At 34.1% G+C, this 18885-nt stretch overlaps 2 protein-coding genes across 4 annotated transcripts in view; one reads left to right on the top strand and one right to left on the bottom strand.

Annotated features, from left to right (window-relative positions):
• The window catches only part of LOC138304767 (synapsin-like), a 141749-nt gene extending 135936 nt beyond the window's left edge, over positions 1-5813 (top strand). For both annotated transcript variants that reach the window (XM_069245025.1, XM_069245026.1), the window contains exon 14: positions 829-5813. In XM_069245025.1, the coding sequence (XP_069101126.1) occupies positions 829-934 (106 nt within the window). In that variant the 3' untranslated portion in view covers positions 935-5813. The remainder of the gene's footprint in view (positions 1-828) is intronic.
• A 283-nt stretch (positions 5814-6096) lies between these two features.
• Positions 6097-18885, bottom strand: LOC138304765 (uncharacterized). Of its 2 annotated transcripts, XR_011205636.1 has the most exons (3): positions 17948-18885; positions 6868-10115; positions 6097-6691 (listed from the first exon to the last, which is right to left on the bottom strand). XR_011205636.1 is itself a non-coding variant. In XM_069245023.1 (2 exons), the coding sequence occupies exons 1-2, from the start codon at positions 17961-17963 to the stop codon at positions 7894-7896; spliced, it is 2238 nt and encodes a 745-aa protein (XP_069101124.1). In that variant the 5' UTR covers positions 17964-18885; the 3' UTR covers positions 6097-7893. The 2 variants fall into 2 exon arrangements, 1 of the variants encoding a protein (XP_069101124.1); XM_069245023.1 differs by having other exon boundaries at positions 6097-10115.

Below are 18885 nucleotides of genomic sequence, written 5' to 3'. Positions count from 1 at the left end.
AAACATTTTCTTAGTAATAACTAAAGGAGATGTAGACCTGATAATATGCCTGTAGCATGCTTAGATTAAAAGGACTAAGTTTGTTAAAATAAATGACCTTGACTCCATTCAAGGTCACAGAGATGCTGCTCTCAAATATATAAAGTTCCAAGGACAAATAGGCTCAAATGTTTAAAAATAAATTCTCCCCAAAACTCATCAGTAAATATTAGACCCAGACATCTGATCACTGGTTCAATGTGACCAGACAGGCACTAAGGCTTATCAAGTATAATAAATGCATGACCTTGACCTTCATTTAAGGTCACAGAGGTCAGATAGGTCATATAACAACCTCTTCTCAATAAGTAAAAGGCCAATATATATTGGGCTTTATATATAGAAAGTTTGCATGAAAGGCTACCAATTGTGTTCAAATACATTTCCAACTCAATAATGATCAAATATGCTAAAATTTCAAAATGGATTATTTTCAATGCAAGAGAGACCTAATGTCAGACCCATAGCATGATTGCTATGGAAAATGTTCATGTTGGGTCTTTTAATTATCTATCAAATGCATATGGTATATTTAGGGGAAAAAAGAGGGGTGGAGGGCACAAGTGGGGGAAGTGGAGGGGGGGGGGACACAATTGGTGCTTTTAATTGATTTTGCTCATTAAGGTAAGATGGTGTGATCAATATCACAATTCATTACTTGATATATAAATTTTAAAAAACTAAAATATGTTGAATATAACAATAGCATGCATGACCATTGTGTTTTCTCTGAAGAGGATGGAATGCGACAGAAAGACATGGAAATTTGAGTTTCGGCTTCCCTTACAGGGTTCCACCCGGCAACCGTGGTCCACCGGGCCAGAGGAGTTCAGAAGACGAAGACACGATGAAAAACCTACGTAGAACATTTGCTGGAATATTTGGTGACATGTAAAGGCAGTTCAGCATCCTCAACCAATAGTTATAAAGAGCATCACAATCTCTCTTCTCCTACATCCGATGCAGACGTAGTCATAGCAACCAAAATACGGTTTTCTAGAATTCTATTACTTGTGGCTGACTCTATAATTAGTAGAAACTTATAGAATCGCTATTTATACATAACTTCCTCATCATAGTGCTGAAGTTATATGTTACAAGGTCAAAGGTCAAGGCCGGTTATTTATAGTAGTTTCATTTTTAGATATATATATATATATATTGATAATTGCTGCATAATATGAACTAGACTTTGCTCTAGAGAGTAAAAGTGATGTGCAAATGAATGACGTGAAATACATTTCTCATCTTGTATGATACGATTCGTTAGACTTATAGTCTATTACATAATTGTAAATATATGTCCATATATAGATAGCATTTAGACTGTCTTGATCGCATTCTGTACAGTGTTACATATATACCATTTCATTTGTTTATAGACAAGTAGTGCATTTGATAGGTAGACTGATCAAATTGTTATAACATGTAGGTATACTTGGATAATATGGGTTGTTGTTGCATTAGTAATCTCTTGAGGTGATATTATAATCGATCCTCAGAATATTCTAAATATACAACTGCCAATTGTTTGAAATATTGTTTTACCCTAGTTAAATAAATCACTAGATGCATGATGTGTTAGTCATAGTCAAGTAGCAGTTGTGTCCCCTGAATAGTATTTCAAGTCCAGTTCAGTTATTTCCCCAGATAGTGTTGTTCAGGTTGCAGTTGTGTCCCTTGATTAATATGCCTCAAGAACACCTGAGTTATCTCCCCTGACACTTTTGTTCAGAATATTGATTTTGTAGTTATCTTAATAGTTCAATTTTCACATGAAATTAATGTCTCAGATATTTTCATTTTCATTTCAAACATTTCAAGAATCATTTTTTTTATATTTTTTTCTCACTTATTTCATAAAGTGCAATATTTGTTTGTTTTATTACATTTTTACATTATAGTCACAAATTGAAAATTACACATGTGCCATATTTTGTAAGATTGTTGTTTTTCTTTGAACATTCCATTGATTTTATGTGTTGATCAATCTTTATGAAGATTTTATTGTTTGAAAATTTGTTAATTCTACATTTGTTTGAAAAATAAATGAATCACAAATGAGTGAAGTGAATAAGTGATATTTTAAATGGTATACCTCGAGCAATCACTGTTCCATATAAATACAATATAGTTTGCCTGTACTTATACCACAAAAGCTCATTCTTTGTATACAGATAATTATATATACACATATTATTTCTTGAACTTGCTAACTGTGAATTGAAAAAAATATCATTATCAACATAAAATGTGTGTGTATTTGGAGATAGACATTACCCAAATAAAGTGCAGATTTAAATTAACTTATATGCAGTTTCTGATTCATAATTTTTCTGATATCAACCAGTTATTTTGACTAAAAAGTATTATTTCAATATATTTTGAAATTGATGTTATAACTCAAATATAAAATGTGCAAAATAAAGAAAGTTCTTAATCAAGTCTTTGCTGATCATCTGCTCAAATTTTAAGACAAATTGTTCATTTCTCTCAAGTTCACAGCTTTCATTGCTTGTTTTTTTTTTCGTTTTTTTTTATTATTATTATTGTATCAATATCTTTATTTTTCATGTGGAAAATAGTATGCAAATAACAAATTACTCTGTGTATATGTGAGTTTTCAAATGTGTTTCTGAATGAATGAAAAATGATTTCTGGAAAATGACAGTTAATTGTCCCAAAGTTTCTCTCAAAAATGTAAAGCAGTGTCCTGTGAAACTTGAATTCCAATCACAATTACTCTGATATTATATACTAATAGTACAGCAATATAAGGTACAGCCTATTAACTTGATCACTGAACATGTTTATACTATATATGGTGTTGGTTCATTTGCTGAACAAGTTTATACCATATATGGTGTTTACTCCTTCACTGAACAAGTTTATACCATTTATGGTGTTGGTTCATTCGCTGAACAAGTTTATACCATATATGGTGTTTACTCATTCACTGAACAAGTTTATATACCATATATGGTGTACGTTCATTTGCTGAACAAGTTTATACCATATATGGTGTTGGTTCATTTGCTGAACAAGTTTATACCATATAGAGTTATCACTCGATCACTGAACAAATTTATACCATACACGGTGTTGGCTCATTCACTGGACAAGTTTATTCCATATATGGTGCTATCTCATTCTTAGAGCAAGTTTATATACATATATGGTGATAAGTCAATTCCAGTGCAAGTTATATACCATATATGGTGCACTGGTGATAATAATTATCCAAGGTATCTATGCTTTAACACTATATACTACTGATTTTGAGCCTGATATTGGACAGTTTAGCAGATTTTATCAGCATGTTTTCTCTCTCTCCCTCTCTCTCTCTCTCTCTCTCTCTGGAGTCTTTAAATAGAATAAAGTGCAAAAACAAACCAAACAGAAATATGTTGTAAGATCATTCCTTTAACTTGTTCTCCCCAGAGTACACATTAAGGCTCTTCTAAATCAAAGACTAGACCAGTCCATTATGATATTTCAGGGCTGAATGAGTTAACTAAATCATTGATAGTGAATTGTGTAGATGTATATTGTATATTTTATGTTCAGGCCATACATATTTTGGGCCAGGCACATTAAATCTATGTTTATTGAGGCCAGACTTATGGAATTTAACATCATTTAGTTTGTTTGTCCTCTTATTTTTTATGCAACTAAAAGAGTTGTCTTTATAATATATATATATATATATCCAGTAATGATTGAATCCTTTAGAAAGCTTTCGTTATCTTAATTTAAAATTACTATATTTACATCATACTCGAACTGAAATTTGTCAATCTTGTAACATATATCAGTTATATGATATAATTCAATTTTTCGTTATTGCAATTTCAACAAAATTATTTAGAGAGAAAAAATACTGCATTTTTTGTGCAGATTGGCAGTGCATATTATATATTCATTACATTTTATTGTCTTATTAAGAAACCTCATTGTTATACTATCCATAATTAGGTAATTAATTTATCTGATAATTACTGTACATAATAATATCTTGGTACCATCGTTGTTGCCTCGTTTATTTGTTGTCCATTGCCTCGTTTATATATCCCGTTAATTACCTCGTTATTCCGTTGAAAGTTTACTTTATTTTGAGATTTTATCAAATGTTGTTATGATTTTTAGATAAAAGTTATTGTGATATGAACCCTGTGGCTTCTCCACTGTATATATATGTCTGATGTACATTTTATATATTTGTTTTACTGATCAATGTTAGATTTTTTTATAGAATTTTTGTAACTTATTTACGACGATTCTGTGATGTTTATACAGCTGTGTTTTAAGCTGTAATCATTTCCACATGGCTGTTGCTTTGAAATTGTCTCAATAAACTTGTCAGCTTTCAATTTCTTGTAATGTGAAAGTCAGTTCTCTCTTCAAATATGAATTTTGAGTTTGATTTATGACAAAATATGAAGAAATAATTTTAGTTAACTGGTTCAAAGGACTAACTAAATATGCCATGCTGTGGAGTCTGTCCTCTATGATGTTCATGCCCTTACAATGTACAGCAGGTACTGTGATGCAGCACACTTATGCTGAAACCATGCTGCTACAATCTTCTACAATGAAGCATATACTAAAACCATGCTGCTTTGATGTTCTGCATTGCAGCATATACTAAAACTATGCTGCTATATGTATGCTGGCACCATGCATGCTGCAAACTATAAAGTATGAATGTAGCACATTTTCATGCTTCAGTACTCATATATGCTGCAATCATGCTTCATTACAGCATGTCATGCTGCAATCATGCTGTATCAATTTAGTTAAACAAGAAGCATGATTGCAGTATGTGCTGCAATTAATCATATTGTCATTGCTGTTAACATAAGTATATAAATATTTATTCTCTTTAATTAGTCATTTGAATGAAATTTAACAAATTTTCCAGGTGAGCAAAACAGGTCTACTAGGCCTCCTGTTGGCAGTATATCGTAGTATTCTATAGAAGGAGAAATATAAAACAAATGTGAATCTTATTATGAGGTGTTTGTGTCCTTTGTAATAAAGACACCAGGGCTTTATAGATTCCTAGCTCCATGTACTGTATATGTAGATAGGTTGATCACCTTTTGATTGTATTATTCATGAATGCACACGACCTGTCTCTTGAATATTCAATTTTGTTGTCTGACTTATCTAATGAATATTCATGTGGCCGTTTTCTGTCAGCTGACGATTCATATAGATGTTTTACCTTTTTATTGAATATTCATGTGGTTGTCTTACCTTTTTAATGAAATACTCATGTGGCTGCTTGACCTGTCTTATGAATATTGATATTGCTGTTTAACCTATCTGATGAATATTTATGTGTTTTAAGAAATCTGAAGTTTTCCTCGTTTACCTGTATTCCACTCTATAATCAGTAAGTGTTATTTATGTTAATATTGGTAGAACAATCTGCAAATATGAGTGATAGTGGTTTTACAACTTCAATGTGTGAGCTTTTTCTTTTTGATATAACACAGGTTATTAATATTCATTAAGTATGTGATGTCATTTATGATGAATATTCATTGAGTTTATACCATGACAATAATAATGCATATTCATTAAGTTAAGGATGTCAGAGATAATGAATATTTATTGTATAGGATATCGGTGATAATGAATATTCAATATAATAATGATGTCGGTTATTCATAGTTACCAACATACTGCGATCAATCTCTAAGATATTGTTATTTTATGTTGCCATTCATTTAATAGGATGCAATAGGAAAATAAATTTATCAAAGTAATACCATTGTTTTTGTTTCATTTGAGAAGGTTTAAAAGGAATTTATACAATAACACAAAGACACAAGACAAATTATGATGATTTAATGAAAGTTTCTTAAATCGCATTATAAATTTCGGCATTTCTTAGAGTCTACTCTGTCAAGTTATTTACAGAGATATAAGGAATCACTTTAGCAATTTATATAGATATAAATACCCCAATGCACTAGGGAAAACAGTATATGCTTAGTGGATAGATGATACCATTCATTGAATATGACATTATTGATGCACAAGAAAGTTTTTAATGCTAAAATAGAATAAATGCTTAACTAGGTCACTGTGACCTACTTTTTGATTTTTTCATCAGTTTTCTGAACTGAACTTCACAAACCCAATATTTACAGGCAAAATCTGCAAAAAATGTTATCTCTATTCTAATATTTAATTAATTAGGACTAAAACAATGAAAATGTGAAATTTTACACTTTGACCTTTGATCTCTGAAATTACACATTATGAGCGCAGAAAAATTGGATATTCTGAAAAGCATACAACATGCAGCTTATCACTGAGTGGCCGTACAAACTACCCAAAGAGATACTCCTCCTTTGTTGGTAATCTTGTTCAATAGTAGTTTGGCTATGTCCTGGTTTTTTTTAACACCTCTGATTTTGCCTCCTCAGAATTTAAATGAGTAAAATGGTCTTACCAATACATTGTGTGCAAAGAAGGAAATGTCATAAGAAAGTTTATCCGATGGTTAAAAATAATGTTTTTTTGAAATGAAACTTCAGAAAAGCATAAAAGTTGTTTTATGACTGTTACACTCAGAAACAGAATTATTAAGTTGACTGTAAAACAATAACAATGGACTATACAGCCAATATTTCCTAACCTGAAATTGACCAGAATTTCTGTTTAAGATTCTGACCTGATATTGACCTGAAAGGAGCAGAAAAGCCAATTTCAGGTTAAAAAAAATAACCTGAATTTCAAACGACAATTTGCTGAGGTCAATTTCTGGACAAAAATCATATGAAATTCTGGTCAATTTCAGGTTAGTTTTTTTACCTGAAATTGACCTCAAATTATATTCTGATCAATTTCAGGTCAAGATTTCTTGACCTGAAATTCAGGTTAGGAAATATTAGATGTGTAATTGTGAAACTACGTGTATATAAAGCATTAAGAAGTGTTTTATAAACTGATTGAGAAATGTACCGTATACTTTTCACGATATAATCATATAGCGTGAACGTGTATGCGAGGGGAGAATTTACGTGCCATGCATAATATTTTGCAAACTTAGAATTAAATCATAAAGACTGATTTGTAACATCCGATTAATTTTATTTCTTAACCAAGCACTTAATTGAGGACAGGTAGGAACGGATTTAATCTTTGAATGAACAGTTTATCCCTTTGGTGTGCAAGTGTTTCGATATATAAAACAATTGTTTATGTAATCTAGACTTTATCTCGGCCGATATATGATGATTTCATGTTGAAATCCGAACAAAAATGAAAATACATCTCAATCGATAGTGTCTAAGAAGAGGCATCAGAGGCAATATATAGAGGTAACACAACGAGAGGTTGTTGGATATGAAAGTCATTTCACACGGTTGAGTTATTTTTTAAAATTCCAAGATACGAGCTTTAGCAAAAAATAACTTCCCAGTTCAATTCATTTGCACGAAATTAACTTTCTTCATTAGTCGATGCAAGCAACACAATTTGCAATCAATTCTTAATCAACAGCGGTTTGTTTTGCAAACAGCGATCGGAGTACAAAACTATGACGTCATTCGATTATTGTTGGCGTTTTTAAAACACTTTGTAACGTGACACATAAACGTAGTTTAGGTCACAGTTTAAAAATCTCAACCGATCACTTACTTCACTAGTGGAATATCGATATATTTATCCAACACCAAGCACATTCATAGGACGTTCTGGGAGTGGAATAACACGACGTACAATGTATTGTGGTAGTGAAAAAATATTTACAATGTACATAGTACACATCATGGTGAAGATATATGTAAGTCAATAAATGCTAACAAGTCTTGGAAAAGGTGGCTTTAAAGCAGAGAATTACGAGTCCATGCGTGTCTCCATCAGCTGGCTCTTAAGTCTACAGTTGATAAGACTGGCCATGTGGACTAAAGTAGCATCACTTTCTGGACTTTGCTGAAACGCCTTACTGAAAGCCCTGAAGGCAGCCTCGTATTCCTCCAGCTGTTTATGGCAGTACCCCAGCAGGTTGAATGCCACGGCTTTGTTTGTGATGTCAGGAAGATTACAGCACCACACCATGTCGTCACGTGCCTTTAACATGTCAATGTTCCTCTCCAGTTTCATACAGCACCAGAACTTGAGGAAGCACGCGTACACGACAGGATCGATGGTCACGTACTGTTTCCTAACGGTCGATGTGTTAGATTGTTCATTGCTCTGCAGCAGTGTGTGCATTTCCGTCTGGAGGGGTTCTGGGATAACGTCTTTTTCAAATCTAAAGAATGCAATATCTGAGATCTGTGGCCCATCTTGTAATAGACGGGTGCATACATCCATTGAACAATCTATCGTTGTAACAAACGTACGCGACGGTTGAATGGTATAATTTGTGGGATGTCGAATGAGTGATAAATGTTTCAGTTTGTATATAAGTGGCTTTAACATATCATTTGTCAGATGAAAATTTCCCGCAGCTACGTTCATGTGGCAGATATTGATATTTTCCATTAAGATGTCAGTTTCCGTTAATCTCTTTTGAGGTACTGTGATGCACAAAATGTTTGGCTTTATGTCTTCATCCAGAATAGTCCGTGTCCACAAAAGTCGTCTCCGAATCAGGTCCACTTCAGTAATTATACCAGTGATAATCTGCTGTGATAAACTGTTCCTCCTGCATGCTCCCTTAAGTCTGTCTGATGTTTTGGTGGAGTATTCTATTGCTGTTTTCAAAGATTCTTGACAGGATGATATTTCTGTAAAATAACTAATTGATTTATATTTTATAATCTTAGCCCAAGAGGAAGATATGACATCACCTAAAAAAGATTTCAATAAATTCATAGCAGATTCTATTGTTGATCTTTGGAATCGATTAGATCCTAACGCATTGTTGAACAGCTGAGTTTGTGTTAGCAATCTAATGGTGTCCTTTCGAACAAAATAGCATGCCCGAAGAACTGTAGGTTTTTCCGTGGTGCTGTATCTGTTTGTTAATAGATTACATGCACGCACGAAATAATTTGGACAACAGTTATCTTGTACACATTCGATCAGCCTATCCAGACACACTTGCACGGCTGTGATAAGTCGGTCAGGAACCCAAAGTTCGGGAGGGGATTCCTCTATAACCCAGAAAACAATAGTCTTAAATATATATGACGATATTATATCACCTATTTCTTTCTCAAATACAAACTTTTTAAGATGTTTAAGCAGACCAAAGCATTGTAATTGAGTTGAGTTGAAATCCCAAACTAATGCTTGTTCGACAAGCACAAACGACAGCCTCCAATCGAGATGAGTACGGTCACATTCCTTACATCCGACCGGGACGACGTAACAGCCTTGTTTTTCATGTTCTGATATAAAAACCCTGGAAGGCCATCCATAGTTGCGCTTCCGTTTTATCCATTCTTCTGCGACAGAAGGCCATTTAGGACAGGGAATTGAAATAACAACATCTATTTTATCGATTCCGAACGTGTCTGGTTTAAAGTTCTCGCGACAAACACTAGAAAAAGACGGTCCACATACAATATGGTCCATCATGATAAATGTGTCTCTCATTTTATCTACTACACATTGCATGTCACTTGTAATATTTTGTTCAGAGCTCATGATGACGGCTGCGTTTGTTAGATAATGGATATTTCTTTCTGCGTCGTATTCAACGAAAGAGGATTCCAATTGTCGTAGTGTTTTGTCATTTGCAATTCTTAATTTGACATAACCTGCATTTTTTTCGCACGACTCTATCCAAAACTGAAAATGGTCTTGTTCAACACAAGTATCATTGTCTTCATGTACCTCATAGTCCAAAAGAATTTTTATATAATCTAAATCAGATGTAGTTCCACTCTTCAGCTTGAGCGTTAACAGACCTTCTCCTGCACTTCCTATTAAACGTGTTTCAATGCCGACAGTCTCTTCCCCCTTTATGATACTGATTGCTTCGCTAATTTGAGGCATTGAAGTTCGAGTCAAGTTTATAATTTCAGCATTAAACCCCATGGCATCGAGATTGGCACTGATTGCCAAGCTTTCCTCTTGGTGAGTCTCCTCGTGTTCCGGGTATTTATCTGCATATAAAAAAAACTACATAACAAGTTTCCATGACAGTTTGATGTTTACAAAGCACATGAAAGGAGATATGATTTTTACAAACTATTGATTGTGGCCTGCCATCAGTAATTCTTACTAAGGTATGAATGAATTAATCAACTCTGAAGTTCATGACATGGGTTAAGTATTCTACGACATTCGATTATGGGACGAGTTTACTTATCTCTGATTAATTTATTCGAACTACAACTATAGTTATACATTCATGTAAGTAGTATGGTATGATTAATTTGACCAAACGAATCACTTACCCAAAACAATGAACTACTAGCTCTAAATAGCGAATTACTCAATCGAGACAATAATTAACTTGTGCGAGGCAACGAATTACTAACTCGAGACAACAAACAACTAACTAACTCGAAACAGTAAACTACTAACTCGAGACAACGAATTACTAACACAAGACCACGAATTATTAACTCGAAACAGCAAATTACTAAATCGAGATAGCGAATTACTAAATCGAGACAACGAAATAACGAAGTAACGCTATTACTCGAGGCAAACGAGCTGCTGATCGTTGAGACAGGATTAACTGAAGCTTCGTATTACAAATTATTCCCACAAATTACTAATATTTGATACCCCTAGATCTTGGGCTCCGAAAAATATAACTGAGCAACTAATGAAATATTATTTTTAAATTCATGTTCGACTGTTTAAAAAAAATCTTGCTTATAACAAGCCATCTAAAGGACTTGAAATGTATGTTATCGTAGCATTACATAAAAATGACACCACAGAAACAATCTAATTAATCTATTATCATATGGAGTTTACGGGGTAGATAATGAACATCGATTGCCACAGCTTCTGAGTGGTAACCATGGTAACTTACATGTTTATCAATATAGATAAGCTGTATCTCTATAAAATATCACATTTGCAAATCAATGGATGTTTTACTTATGTTTTAATCAGTATAGATCCTTATTCTCAGTTCGCTTCCTAGTTGATCCGTCAACACCCCCATGAGGACAATCGGAACGCCTCGCCTATACTCTACCTAGTATGGCACATTTGTAGCAAATAAACTGGTTTGGGTTTGGGTTATGGTTTCAAACTAGTTTACAAACTGGTTCTTAAACTAATACTAGATTGCTCTTAAAGTTTGCTTTCAAAAATGTCGTTTACAAATAGCAGTAACATACATGTACATTGTATTTATGTATATCATGCAGGTACTTGGTATACTCAAGATGCTTTGATTTTACTACAGTAAAATTAATTACGATATCCGTACAATATCAATTTTCTAGATTCATACACTAGTAATGCTTTCTTACTACTCTGATTTCCATAATAAAGGACAGGATTTGTATAGGCTTTGCCTGTTATCCAATCCAATCGTTAATACAATGTACTTTGTTATTTTATGATTTATATTATAATCATGTTTATAAATTTCTTGTATTACCTATAAAATATTATGAAATGATTCTATAATATCAAAATTTAATTTTTAAATTTCTGTAATATCAACGAATAAGTTTACAAATAAATACAATTGGAAAAATAGTATTACATGTACATGGATGTTTATGTATTCGTGAAAAAATATGTTCATTTCATATGAGATTTTATGAAACGAGTCTAAGAAGTTTTTATTTTTGCAAGCCTTAGCGAAATCTCATATGAAATTAACACAGCTTTAAGATACTTTTTATCACATAACTACAAATACCTACATAACAAAGAATTTCACGTCAAACTGTATTCCGAAAATCCGCCATTTTGTCCCACCGTCATCGTAAACCTGACGTCAAATCATTTTTCCTGACGTCATTTTATTGTTTCTGTCTTATGTCACAATGAATTTCCAACCAATGAAAATCGCTCCAGGTCATATTACACTAGTGACATACGCAAAAATATTACACGGGCGTAATCATTGGATATCAGGCGGATTATGTGATAAAATAAGAAAATATTCGCCTGATCACTTTGGCATTTACCTTTACCATCAATTAATAAGTCATATTCAATTTTGAGAAAACCCATAAGTAAATATTAACAGTTGAAAAACCTGTATTAGTTTACATCCGGGTTAGCAACACAAATGGAAAGTAACAAGTTCGCCTCTAAATAGCATACGTTAAATATCAAGAATGTCAGGCAAATACAAATATAACCGACCGTGAATGGTATTTTTATTATATATTTATTTATTTTTATTTTATTTTTTTTTTGCCTAGAGACTGGATCGAATGTAGTCCAAAATGGACCTCCGAGTCTAATTTTGACGAAAATTCCCATTAGGATTAAAGTTCTGATGACATATTTCACATTTACCAATCAAATTGATAATTCCAAATATTTTGACGGGAACAAAATAGTTTGCTGAGCGGATAGAATCAGTTTCGTGGATGAAGTCCTTTCGCCCATACAGCACACTATATGGAGGAGCATGTTACTGTTGCAATTTAATTGAATTTTGTCTCACAAAGATTTCTGTTTCTCCGAACTTAATCGCCCTAAACTAATAATTGATGTTTTGCAATGGCTCATGAAAATTAGGCATCTGTATAAAAGTTCAAATATAAGCATTGAGCACAAACTTGGTAGCCCTTCATCCAAGCATGATGCATACCCAATATGAGAACCCTGGGCCTTTTGGTTATTGAGAAGAAGTAGTTGAATGAAAAAATACAACACGGCGCATGGCGGACGGCTCTTAGTAAATGAAAAGAAGTCTATTTGATCCCTGTGACATTGAATGAAGGGCAATATCACTCAATGGAATTAACTTTATAGCCATTTCACCCAAGGATGCAAAATGCCTAATATCAGGTCACTAAAGTTCTTGTTTATTGCCATGAAGTCGATGTGGTGACGAAATATAATTTCGATATTATTTAGACGAATAATCATACACGCTGCCTATAATCCGTTTCCCGGAGGGACGACCAGAGCTTCGTCATCCCGTTTACCATATCTCATACGTTCAATACTTTCTGTATCCATTCGCCCATACAGCACACTATATGGAGGAGCATGTTACTGTTGCAATTTAATTGAATTTTGTCTCACAAAGATTTCTGTTTCTCCGAACTTAATCGCCCTAAACTAATAATTGATGTTTTGCAATGGCTCATGAAAATTAGGCATCTGTGTAAAAGTTCAAATATAAGCATTGAGCACAAACTTGGTAGCCCTTCATCCAAGCATGATGCATACCCAATATGAGAACCCTGGGCCTTTTGGTTATTGAGAAGAAGTAGTTGAATGAAAAAATACAACACGGCGCATGGCGGACGGCTCTTAGTAAATGAAAAGAAGTCTATTTGATCCCTGTGACATTGAATGAAGGGCAATATCACTCATTGGAATTAACTTTATAGCCATTTCACCCAAGGATGCAAAATGCCTAATATCAGGTCACTAAAGTTCTTGTTTATTGCCATGAAGTCGATGTGGTGACGAAATATAATTTAAAGTTAACGTAGAAAATACATCTGAAGTGAAGATATGGTAGAGTGCGTAGACCACCAGGTCCTTACCTATAGTTAGATTTTGTTAGATCCTGGCCTATAGTTAGATGTTGTTAGATCCTGGCCTATAGTTAGATGTTGTTAGATCCTGACCTGTAGTTAGATGTTGTTAGATCCTGACCTATAGTTAGATGTTGTTAGATCCTGACCTATAGTTAGATGTTGTTAGATCCTGACCTATAGTTAGATGTTGTTAGATCCTGACCTATAGTTAGATGTTGTTAGATCCTGACCTGTAGTTAGATGTTGTTAGATCCTGACCTATAGTTAGATGTTGTTAGATCCTGACCTATAGTTAGATGTTGTTAGATCCTGACCTATAGTTTGATGTTGTTAGATCCTGACCTATAGTTAGATGTTGTTAGATCCTGACCTATAGTTTGATGTTGTTAGATCCTGACCTATAGTTAGATGTTGTTAGATCCTGACCTATAGTTTGATGTTGTTAGATCCTGACCTATAGTTAGATGTTTTTAGATCCTGACCTATAGTTAGATGTTGTTAGATCCTAACCTATAGTTTGATGTTGTTAGATTCTGACCTATAGTTAGATGTTGTTAGATCCTGACCTATAGTTAGATGTTGTTATTAGATCCTGACCTATAGTTAGATGTTGTTAGATCCTGACCTATAGTTAGATGTTGTTAGATCCTGACCTATAGTTAGATGTTGTTAGATCCTGACCTATAGTTAGATGTTGTTAGATCCTGACCTATAGTTAGATGTTGTTAGATCCTGACCTATAGTTAGATGTTGTTAGATCCTGACCTATAGTTAGATGTTGTTAGATCCTGACCTATAGTTAGATGTTGTTAGATCCTGACCTATAGTTAGATGTTGTTAGATCCTGACCTATAGTTAGATGTTGTTAGATCCTGACCTATAGTTAGATGTTGTTAGATCCTGACCTATAGTTAGATGTTGTTAGATCCTGACCTATAGTTAGATGTTGTTAGATCCTGACCTATAGTTAGATGTTGTTAGATCCTGACCTATAGTTAGATGTTGTTAGATCCTGACCTATAGTTAGATGTTGTTAGATCCTGACCTATAGTTAGATGTTGTTAGATCCTGACCTATAGTTTAGATGTTGTTAGATCCTGACCTATAGTTAGATGTTGTTAGATCCTGACCTATAGTTAGATGTTGTTAGATCCTGACCTATAGTTAGATGTTGTTAGATCCTGACCTATAGTTAGATGTTGTTAGATCCTGACCTATAGTTAGATGTTGTTAGATCCTGACCTATAGTTAGATGTTGTTAGATCCTACCTATAGTTAGATGTTGTTAGATCCTGACCTATAGTTAGATGTTGTTAGATCCTGACTATAGTTAGATGTTGTTAGATCCTATATAGTTAGATGTTGTTAGATCCTGACCTATAGTTAGATGTTGTTAGATCCTGACCTATAGTTTAGATGTTGTTAGATCCTGACCTATAGTTGATGTTGTTAGATCCTGACTATAGTTAGATGTTGTTAGATCCTGACCTATAGTTAGATGTTGTTAGATCCTGACCTATAGTTAGATGTTGTTAGATCCTGACCTATAGTTAGATGTTGTTAGATCCTGACCTATAGTTAGATGTTGTTAGATCCTGACCTATAGTTAGATGTTGTTAGATCCTGACCTATAGTTAGATGTTGTTAGATCCTGACCTATAGTTAGATGTTGTTAGATTCCTGACCTATAGTTAGATATTGTTTGATCCTGACCTATAGTTAGATGTTGTTAGATCTGACCTATAGTTAGATGTTGTTAGATCCTGACCTATAGTTAGATGTTGTTAGATCCTGACCTGTAGTTAGATGTTGTTAGATCCTGACCTATAGTTAGATGTTGTTAGATCCTGACCTATAGTTAGATGTTGTTAGATCCTGACCTATAGTTAGATGTTGTTAGATCCTGACCTATAGTTAGATGTTGTTAGATCCTGACCTGTAGTTAGATGTTGTTAGATCCTGACCTATAGTTAGATGTTGTTAGATCCTGACCTATAGTTAGATGTTGTTAGATCCTGACCTATAGTTAGATGTTGTTAGATCCTGACCTATAGTTAGATGTTGTTAGATCCTGACCTATAGTTAGATGTTGTTAGATCCTGACCTATAGTTAGATGTTGTTAGATCCTGACCTATAGTTAGATGTTGTTAGATCCTGACCTATAGTTAGATGTTGTTAGATCCTGACCTATAGTTAGATGTTGTTAGATCCTGACCTATTAGATGTTGTTAGATCCTGACCTATAGTTAGATGTTGTTAGATCCTGACCTATAGTTAGATGTTGTTAGATCCTGACCTATAGTTAGATGTTGTTAGATCCTGACCTATAGTTAGATGTTGTTAGATCCTGACCTATAGTTAGATGTTGTTAGATCCTGACCTATAGTTAGATGTTGTTAGATCCTGACCTATAGTTAGATGTTGTTAGATCCTGACCTATAGTTAGATGTTGTTAGATCCTGACCTATAGTTAGATGTTGTTAGATCCTGACATATAGTTAGATGTTGTTAGATCCTGACCTATAGTTAGATGTTGTTAGATCCTGACCTATAGTTAGATGTTGTTAGATCCTGACCTATAGTTAGATGTTGTTAGATCCTGACCTATAGTTAGATGTTGTTAGATCCTGACCTATAGTTAGATGTTGTTAGATCCTGACCTATAGTTAGATGTTGTTAGATCCTGACCTATAGTTAGATGTTGTTAGATCCCTGACCTATAGTTAGATGTTGTTAGATCCTGACCTATAGTTAGATGTTGTTAGATCCTGACCTATAGTTAGATGTTGTTAGATCCTGACCTATAGTTAGATGTTGTTAGATCCTGACCTATAGTTAGATGTTGTTAGATCCTGACCTATAGTTAGATGTTGTTAGATCCTGACCTATAGTTAGATGTTGTTAGATCCTGACCTATAGTTAGATGTTGTTAGATCCTGACCTATAGTTAGATGTTGTTAGATCCTGACCTATAGTTAGATGTTGTTAGATCCTGACCTATAGTTAGATGTTTTTAGATCCTGACCTGTTAGATGTTGTTAGATCCTGACCTATAGTTAGATGTTGTTAGATCCTGACCTATAGTTAGATGTTGTTAGATCCTGACCTATAGTTAGATGTTGTTAGATCCTGACCTATAGTTAGATGTTGTTAGATCCTGACCTATAGTTAGATGTTGTTAGATCCTGACCTATAGTTAGATGTTGTTAGATCCTGACCTATAGTTAGATGTTGTTAGATCCTGACCTATAGTTAGATGTTGTTAGATCCTGACCTATAGTTAGATGTTGTTAGATCCTGACCTATAGTTAGATGTTGTTAGATCCTGACCTATAGTTAGATGTTGTTAGATCCTTACATGTAGTTAGATCCGGACCTTTAGTTAGATGTTGTTAGATCCTGACCTATAGTTAGATGTTGTTAGATCCTGACCTGTAGTTAGATGTTGTTAGATCCTTACCTATAGTTAGATGTTGTTAGATCCTGACCTATAGTTAGATGTTGTTAGATCCGGACCTGTAGTTAGATGTTGTTAGATCCTGACCTATAGTTAGATGTTGTTAGATCCTGACCTGTAGTTAGATGTTGTTAGATCCTGACCTATAGTTAGATGTTGTTAGATCCTGACCTGTAGTTAGATGTTGTTAGATCCTGACCTATAGTTAGATGTTGTTAGATCCTGACCTATAGTTAGATGTTGTTAGATCCTGACCTATAGTTAGATGTTGTTAGATCCTGACCTATAGTTAGATGTTGTTAGATCCTGACCTATAGTTAGATGTTGTTAGATCCTGACCTATAGTTAGATGTTGTTAGATCCTGACCTGTAGTTAGATCCGGACCTTTCGTTAGATGTTGTTAGATCCTGACCTATAGTTAGATGTTGTTAGATCCTGACCTGTAGTTAGATGTTGTTAGATCCTGTTAGATGTTGTTAGATCCTGACCTATAGTTAGATGTTGTTAGATCCTGACCTATAGTTAGATGTTGTTAGATCCTGACCTATAGTTAGATGTTGTTAGATCCTGACCTATAGTTAGATGTTGTTAGATCCTGACCTGTAGTTAGATGTTGTTAGATCCTGACCTATAGTTAGATGTTGTTAGATCCTGACCTATAGTTAGATGTTGTTAGATCCTTACCTATAATTAGATGTTATTAGATCCTTACTAATTAGATGTTATTAGATCCTCTAGCGAAGTGAGAATATGGATATGTATTTTAATCAGATTGTTACAATAAAGACACGATATACTGCTGACACGGGTAATGATCGCAGCAATATACGTACCTCCTGGAGTGGCCATGATGGATCTTATATTGGTTTCTCCGTCTTAGGTTAGCTTATTCCTCAGTTCGTTCTGCGGCTCTGTTTCAACCCAATTTGAAAAAATCACACATAGTGATTTTGTTTTCCAAAGTGAGTTGTAGCATGGCTCACCCATGACCAGTCGTCCCTCTTTCTGTATCATCACGACATGTCCAGTCCGTGCTGCACTCCTACAATGCATGACATGTTCATATACCAAATCCCGCATCGACATAACTTTGTCACTCTTTATCGTATCCATATTATTGTTCAATAGTTTTATATCCATATTCCTTGCCCAATACCAATACTCTCTGTATCGATATTATTTAGACGAATAATCATACACGCTGCCTATAATCCGTTTCCCGGAGGGACGACCAGAGCTTCGTTTTACCATATCTCATACGTTCAATACTTTCTGTATCCAAAGTTCATGTCGAATATTTTTGTATTCACATTGCATGTTCACTGCTCTTCACATTATGTCATCCATGTTTCTGTATCCATGTAGCTTCGTTTGACAGATAAACATAAAATGGTCAAGTTCATTGTTTTCTTTGTATTCACACAAATGTTGATGTCTTCCATACAGATGTAGGCCTACCGCATAGTTTTCTTTTTACATCCGTATCTGAATTCCTTTTGTCTGTCCACGACTTCTACATGTCCTACATGTATGAAGTATGTGGGTGAACGTTACTTGATCATCAATTCGATATGAGATATATTCACTAATTGTATTCGTCTGATGAAATGTCACAATATTGACTGCCGACTGAATTAAAAGTTTATATTATTTGAATTCAGAATTTAGAAGTATTCTCCGCAATGAATTAAAAACTCAGTTGTAGTTCCACTATGTCCTCTCATTATGTGTATAACTCACATACGATTGTTTCTGTCTGTGAAATGATGAG

Source organism: Argopecten irradians, chromosome 12 (assembly GCF_041381155.1).
Source record: "Argopecten irradians isolate NY chromosome 12, Ai_NY, whole genome shotgun sequence".
In the NCBI taxonomy this organism is placed as follows: domain Eukaryota; kingdom Metazoa; phylum Mollusca; class Bivalvia; order Pectinida; family Pectinidae; genus Argopecten; species Argopecten irradians.
Note: the sequence above shows the minus strand (reverse complement) of the source record. Positions and strands in the feature narration are given on the sequence as shown.